This window comes from Sinocyclocheilus anshuiensis, unplaced genomic scaffold (assembly GCF_001515605.1).
Source record: "Sinocyclocheilus anshuiensis isolate Anshui unplaced genomic scaffold, SAMN03320099.WGS_v1.1 scaffold453, whole genome shotgun sequence".
Lineage (NCBI taxonomy): Eukaryota > Metazoa > Chordata > Actinopteri > Cypriniformes > Cyprinidae > Sinocyclocheilus > Sinocyclocheilus anshuiensis.
The window spans coordinates 1562194-1569748 of NW_015537979.1; the positions used below are offsets into that span (position 1 = coordinate 1562194).

Genomic DNA, 7555 nt, shown 5'->3' on the forward strand with positions numbered 1-7555 from the left:
TTCATGGGCTAATTTTCATTTTTGGGTGAACTAACCCTTTAATTCCGGACTCATCTGTTAGCCTGTATATAGTATGCATCATCATACCAAATGGTGTATACTGAGTTTAGTCTTGTAATATCACTGTCTTTGTACATTATGTGCTTCAGGTGAGCATTCCTATAAGAGTGAGACATCACATGAAAACTAGAAATAGATTAACACGGCTGTCAGGTGCTTTGACAGAAAAGCGGTTTAAAGTGTTTGAGACATCTCATCTTACACTTATATACACATATATATCTGTAAATGTTAGAAAGTCATGCAAGTTTCCATTTTGCATAAAGGCTCATCCTGACAGCAAGCAAGTCTCTGATAAGTTCACAGACTTCACTGAAGGAGCACTGGCGTGATTAGGTTTGAAATGCTACATGTAACACAAGCAGTTGTATTTTTATCAAAGCAGTAAAGGGTCTGTTGTAACAATGGTATAAAAGTATTATGATTATTGAATACAGATAAATTAATGTGTCTGTGTGGATGGGCAGGATGCACATCCCTAGTTTACTTCCTAGTTTACAATCTGTCCCAGTCCGTTCCTGCTCCTCTTATGCTTCTTTACACACTGTCCGGTTTTTTCTCCTTTTTCTCTACACTAATTGTGAAAAAAAAACTAAATATTTAGCTAGTTCATCTGACCTCTAGCTCTGGTTTCAGCTGGCGCTGCATGTTCAACTCCTTCAGTATCCACACAGAGCCCCTCACAGACTGAAGCAGACGATAAAAAACTAATTGTGTAGCAGCCATAAGTCTATGTTCACTCCTCTTTCTGAAGGTGATCAGGAAAGCTGTTCTCTGCAGTTCCTGTGTCACTCCTGCTCGCCCTATACAAATAATCAAAAGCATTTATCTAGACTGATCCTAACAATACAATCCAGCCATGACTGCTGCGAGTCAGATAAGTGTGTGTCACTGGCCAACTGTTCAGTGTAACCAGTCGTTTATCTGGGCTGATCTGAATCAGAACCACAGATTCACACTGAACTTACAACTTCCAGCCTTCTATACACACATACTTGATGGCAACCTGTAAACAGATAGACCGCAGTAAATCACACTGACTGACTAATTATCACAGATGACATTTACTGACAACATTTCTAAAAGCTGTCTGAATGAAGGAGGGAAGAAAATGTCTTACTGGCAGTCCATCAGACCTGCGGGTCCCAGAGCCGAATCCAGTTCGCCCCAGCAATGGGCCCTTTGCGTACGCTTCTGAATCATACAAGATCACAAGAAATGTCTCGAAGAGAAAACATGTTGCTGTATCTTAACCTGTGAAAAAAAAATAACTTTAATGCAGCTGAAGAACATTTTCTATTAATAACTGAGCCATAAAGTCTTAAATATGAGTGTGAGGGTTCTTCCCCAAAAATTCAGGAGACATTTGTAGAGCCATCAAAATTTTGTTTTATTGACAGCAAGTTCATTTTTCTACGGATCATTGCATGACTCATAAGAGAGAAATGAAAACATATACATCACTGAGTTGTGGGTCTCATATGTTATCTCCTCCAGGAATCCCTCACCAGAACTAACTCCATGAAATCTAAAACCTTTAAATGAGACAAACCAAACCATTTTACAATAACAGGGGTCTCACACAAATCTAACTCAATCTTATTTACATCACACAAAACATATATATATATATATATATATATATACCAAATCACATTTGCCATAATAGTGAAAATTTCATTAAAAAAAAAGAAATGAAACCAACAAAAATAAATATCAAACACAAACTATAACCCACATACACAAATATAATCCCAAAACCTATATTTCCCATAATTCCCAACAATTCCGCGCCCTTTTAATAACAAGCCTCAGATCCACGCTGCAGTCATAGATACCAGCAGAACCAAAGATACACAATTTAAACAATTAAATAAAGATCCCTTTTAAAACCCATATCTGTCTAGATGTTCTTTTAATCAATCACTAGCGTGCGCTCTAGTGACGAATTTTACATGGATGCCATCGCTTTTCATATTTTATGCGCATAAAGAGACAATGTAGCCTACCACCTATTAAACAAATATTTGAGTACATATTAGGCTGCTGTCACTTTAAGAGCTGCACGCATCTTATATACAGGCACGCATCTGTTTTTCTCTCAACTGTTTACTTTCACTTTAGACATAACCTGTGTTTATATGTTTGTTTGTTTTTTACTGTATTAGCGCAATCAGACGCGAAAGATAACAGTCCAATAATCAGGTGCTGTTTGACAGGCTTTTCAGTGTGTGTGTACGCGCTTCATAAATTATAAAATATATAAAAAATTATTTTCTGTATTACTGTGTTGTTGTTATAAGTGTTGTTATACTGAATCAAGCATATATCAAATCATGAACATCATAGTGAAAATAAAACTGAATCATGAGAAAACTATACCATCCCATCTCTAAACTTGAACATGTTTGTTTTACTCCATTTATCTGTGTCATAGACTTCCAAAATAAACAAAACATCTGGTCACATATGGAGTAAGTTACTTGGTATTAAGTTGTTGGTCCCCATTGACTTCCATAGTATTTTCTTCCATACAATGGAAGTCAGTGGCTACCAGCAACTGTTTGTTTCCCAACGTTTTTCAAAATATCTTCTGACACTCATTCGTGCTAATACTGGACATTAGTCATGTGATCACCTGCGGCTTTGTGTCTATGACCCAATCACAGCCACACTGATAATCATATCACCAGCACAAACAACTCAACTATAAGACCTTCAGAGGAGAAAAGCTATAAAAGAATGGAAAGACGGTCTCAGTGAAGGTGGTTGTGAACGTGTATAGGTTTGTGTTAGATACAGGATCAGAGAAGGACACTGTTCCTCTGTCAAAGTCCAGCTGAACTCTCACCCGCTCAAGCTTTTGTACGACAGGAAAACCAGACTCTTCAAACAGTCTGTGCTGCACACTCCACACACCACTGTCAAAGAAATCATATCCCTTCCTCTGGTTTGATGCCGTAGTTATTCCAAGGCCCCAGGACGAGCTCTCTTTGACGTCCACATCCCAGCAGTGTGTTCCTGAGGTAAACCCCTCTGAACCCAGAACACAGGAATGCTCATCGAATCTCTCTGGATTATTAGGAAGCGCTTGACTGTTGGCGCTGCACGTCAGACTGGTCAGATCATCAGACAAGAGGAGATCTGGATGAGCCGTGTTCGGATCCAGAATCACAGGAGCTGATGAGACACAATCAACAGCTGCTTTTATTCTGATATTCTTATAATGATCAAGAGCGAACCGTACACAGATTGTGATCAATTATTAACACTCACCCTATTGATGAAACACTATCAGATGATTTCTGTCAGTGTTGTCGTAGTGAATGTATGTGCTTGAGAAATGTTACATTTGCATCCAATGACAAAAACAAGAAATAAATCTGCTATATAACTGCAATTGTAAATATGATGTGTAACACATTTTTTCTCTTGTTTACAGCTCATTTGGGTGTAGTTAAATTAATATTCACTGCCAGGACTCACTAGGGGGACTCAGCACACACGGGGGACACAAAATGGCTTAAAATGATTTAAAATCGGACAAAACAAGCTTTAATTTTTATTTTTAATATTAAAGCTTTTAATATTATCTTGGACAATGGCCTTAGAGTCAAAAAGGCACAGAATCACTTTTCTAAAGACTCACTGTTTTGGACAACATCTTGCATCTTCTTCCAGGCTCTGAATGGCAGGTTGCCCAGGTAACGTGCCACATTTATCAAAGCTCCAGAAGCCAGCTGTGCATCCGACCGTAAGCTCTGGACTCTGGAAGAACATTCAGGAGTCAGAACTGCAGTGGGTTTGTGATGTGTTCAGAACCAGAGACACGAGGGACACGAACCGATCACTCACCTTTCCATTGCATCTGGAAAGTTCTGGAAAATAAACAGACAATTTATTATATTCTCAAATAATGAATAACTGAATCAGTGATCAATTAATGAATCAGTTATCTGAAATGAGACCTTTAGAAACAAAACTTCATTGCCATTCATCATCTTCTCCAGGTCTCTGACTGTGTGTGAAAGAGCTGAGATGTGTCTGTTGAGCTCCTCAAACTTCTCCTGCATCATCTGATTCTTCTGCTCCTTTTCCTCCCTCAGCGCAGCGATGGCAATTTCTTCTTCATCTCTGAGAAACTGATGAAGCTTCTCAAACTCCAGTTTAATCTGACGTTCAGTGTGCTCCGCCTGACACTGAAATGAAATCACATTCACTTTGATCATTTACACTTAAGTATGAACAAGTGTGCACTTCAAATCTTACAAATGTATTTTTAAATTGTACATATGTATATCATTTAAATATTATTTAAAAAGAGAATTTACTTTAACACACTTAAATTCACTTTTAATATGTGCACTGTTATAATGTCAAAATAGAAGTTTTACTTTAAAGTAAATTTTAAATAATTACATTTTAATAATCTTTTCTCATGCTTTTTAAAAAAGTACACTCATTTTGATGTGTTGACTAACATACTAAAGCACACGTAGAGTTTAAAACATTTATTTGAAAACAGTACATTCTGTTCACACTTCTTGCATTCTAAAGAATTATATATATGTATTCTAATATATTCTAAATCGTCCTGAAGTATAAATTGAAAGTTGAAAGTTCATGACCATGGGGTTAATGAACGAAAAGCAATCTGCAGCTTGTCATTTACAAAAAATACACTAAATCAGGAATCACTGTAAATGGAATCGGTTACATTAAATATTACAAATCATAATTGTGTATAGATATGTATTTGATGGGTATCCTCACCTGAATGTGTTGAAATATTTTCACATACTCTTCTTTAATTTTCTCTCTGTGTTTAAGTTTTTCTTGTAAGGACTTCAGCTCTTCCTAGAATTACATAAAATATATCAAGAGATTACAGCGATATGTGATATAAGGTTGAGCAAAAAGGTGGAAAGAAATGCTTGAATGTGATGATATCTGTGCTTCAGTTTCTTTATTTGTGACCCTGGAGCACAAAACCAGTCTTATGTCGCTGGGGTATATTTGTAGCCAAAAATACATTGTATGGGTCAAAATTATCGATTTTTCTTTTATGCCAAAAATCATCAAGATATTAAGTAAAGATCATGTTCCATGAAGATATTTTTGTAAATTTCCTACTGTAAATATATAAAAACTTCATTTTTGATTAGTAATATGCATTGCTAAGAATTCATTTGGACAACTTTAAAGGCGATTTTCTCAATTATTTGGATTTTTTTGCACCCTCAGATTCCAGATTTTCAAATTGTATCTCGGCCAAATATTGTCCTATCCTAACAAACCATACATTAATGGAAAGCTTATTTATTAATTCCCTTATGACTGGTTTTGTGGTCCAGGGTCACATTTATTGAAAGAAGACACATTTGTCCTACCTTATGAGATGAAACTACTTCACTGATGGGTCTGAATGTGTGATTGAGGTGTTTTTGTGAATCTCTGCACACTAAACACACAGGCTGTTTGTCCTCCAGACAGAAGAGTTTGAGTTTTTCATTATGCAAACTGCAGACCTCCTCAGGTCCCGAAGAGTGGCTCTCATTTCCCCCTTTCTTCAGGAATGACTCGCACAAGTTTTTTAACACAAGATTACATGGAGGATCATCCCTCGACGATCTTCTCCTGCAGACAGGACACTCCTTAGTGTACTTGGTTCTCCAGAACTGTTGAAGACACTCTTTACAGAAACTGTGACTACACGACAGAAGAACAGGAGCCCTGAAGATTTCACAGCAAATCGGACAAGATATTTCCTTTACAGAGAATGAATCCATTTTCACTGTTTGAGAGCTCCAGCAAACTACATTTCACGTTCACTTTCTAAAGGATTTCAAACACAACCAGGAGAATCACACAAATGCTTCAGTCTATTCCGAAACAAACTCAAACATGCCTTTTGAAAGTGTTTCTCTTCTTCTCCACTGATTGCTGATGGCTTTATGCTTTATCGAGACATTGAGAAAAGACAAACTGAGGTAGTTAAGTCCATGCAAGTTCTGTAAGAGGGTGAAGAGGGTCTCTCGTTACCTTAAGGTGTTAAAAGCAAGTCCGACAACATTATCAGAATCTCTTTCCCGTGACGTGGCTTAACTTCCTCGATGTTATGAAGCATGAAGTCAGGGCGGGATATATGGAGCTCAACTAGGGTTGCCTACCGTTCCGTATAATACGGAATTGTCCCGTTTTTAAGGCATCAAAGAAGCGTTCCGTATGAAAGCTATACGGAACGCAGTTTGTCCCGTATTTAAGGCATATGCCGTATGAACACCTAGACCATACGAATAACAAACTCTAAATTGAGAATTAATCATTCTTTTTTGACAAGTGTTTGATTTGTGAACATAGCCGTTCCAGGGAAGCTTTAAGACCAAGCGGAATCCTCTGCCGCTTCACAGCCAGCGGGACTCGCGCTAACGGAGTGGGGTTTTTTAACCACTGCGTTTCGACTAGGGATGGGCGTATCGATTCAAAGTATCGATATATCGATACTGTCGCGAGTATCGAAAGTATCGATACTAAGGTACGTTTTATTTACCAGTGATTTTGTTAATTTAACAAAAAAAAAAATCGTACAATATGCATTGAATTGGACGAATAACCTTTGTTAGCGAGTAATTGTGTAGGATAGAACTATTTTCCTGCTCATCTGGACACGCAAATGTTGCAAAACAGAACCAATCAATCACAGAGAGCGTTCACTCACTGCTGACAGTACATTCAAACAGGGCTGCTTTTCCCAAAAGTATCATAAGAAAGCATTAAAGCTTTTGGGAACGGTGTTGTGTAATATTCGGTTCCCGTGAAAAACTGTTCCAATGGGCGGGGTTAGTACGAATATTCATAGATTCGTTCCGCGGTGGGCGTGGCCTTTTGAACTACAAACAAGCGAATGGAAAGGATTGTGTTGTCTGTTCTTCAGCTCTTGTGTGATGAATTATTTTGAAAAGGTAATAAAGCCGAATGTTCATACGCCCCGTTTAGATGTACAGCTGTTTATGTTATTCACATAGGCTAAAATGCTTATTGTTTCGCACGTGCTTTTATCAGAACGCTTTATCATGGCCATATGACAATGTTTTGCTGTGTAGCTTACGTGGATGATACTAAACACCAAACACAGCACGAATCGAACACGCCCTGAACAATGCTTATCAGAGGACAGAGAGAAAAAAAAACATAAATGTTTGAGTTATTTCACAATAAACAAATTGAAATTGTAGCCTACATAGTTTGTGCAATTACAGTCATTTAAACTGAACGTTGAAAGATAATATTGATCATGTTCTGTTCTGTAAAGTTAATAGAAATCATACACTGTCAGAATAAAAAGGTTGCATTTTATGCATGCAGCAGCTGGTCACTGGCAGTCCCTTATGAAAATGAACCATTGTTTTACTAAAGTGACCGTAGTTCAACTGTAGTATTTGTAGATTTGAATCATGTGTAAACAAAAAACATATTTGAACCATGTGTAAACAAA

The 7555-nt window shown here is 37.4% G+C and overlaps 1 protein-coding gene across 2 annotated transcripts; it reads right to left on the bottom strand.

Moving 5' to 3' along the window:
- Positions 1-1211: 1211 nt before the first annotated feature.
- LOC107673573 (zinc-binding protein A33-like) lies at positions 1212-6211 on the bottom strand. 2 transcript variants are annotated; one of them, XM_016467215.1, is made up of 7 exons: positions 5451-6211; positions 4834-4917; positions 4029-4259; positions 3916-3938; positions 3710-3828; positions 2912-3240; positions 1212-1595 (listed from the first exon to the last, which is right to left on the bottom strand). In XM_016467215.1, the coding sequence occupies exons 1-7, from the start codon at positions 5847-5849 to the stop codon at positions 1545-1547; spliced, it is 1236 nt and encodes a 411-aa protein (XP_016322701.1). In that variant the 5' UTR covers positions 5850-6211; the 3' UTR covers positions 1212-1544. The 2 variants fall into 2 exon arrangements, with proteins under 2 accessions (XP_016322701.1, XP_016322693.1); XM_016467207.1 differs by lacking the exon at positions 1212-1595 and having other exon boundaries at positions 2636-3240.
- Between the last annotated feature and the right edge of the window lie 1344 nt (positions 6212-7555).

Coding starts and splice junctions, on each gene's coding strand:
- LOC107673573 (XM_016467207.1), bottom strand. CDS start 5,849: ATGGATTCATTCTCTGTAAAGGAAATATCTTGTCCGATTTGCTGTGAA. Junction 3,829..3,915: donor TTTCCAGATGCAATGGAAAG/GTGAGTGATCGG, acceptor ATGTTCTTCCAG/AGTCCAGAGCTTACGGTCGG. Junction 3,241..3,709: donor GCAAGATGTTGTCCAAAACA/GTGAGTCTTTAG, acceptor GTGTCTCATCAG/CTCCTGTGATTCTGGATCCG.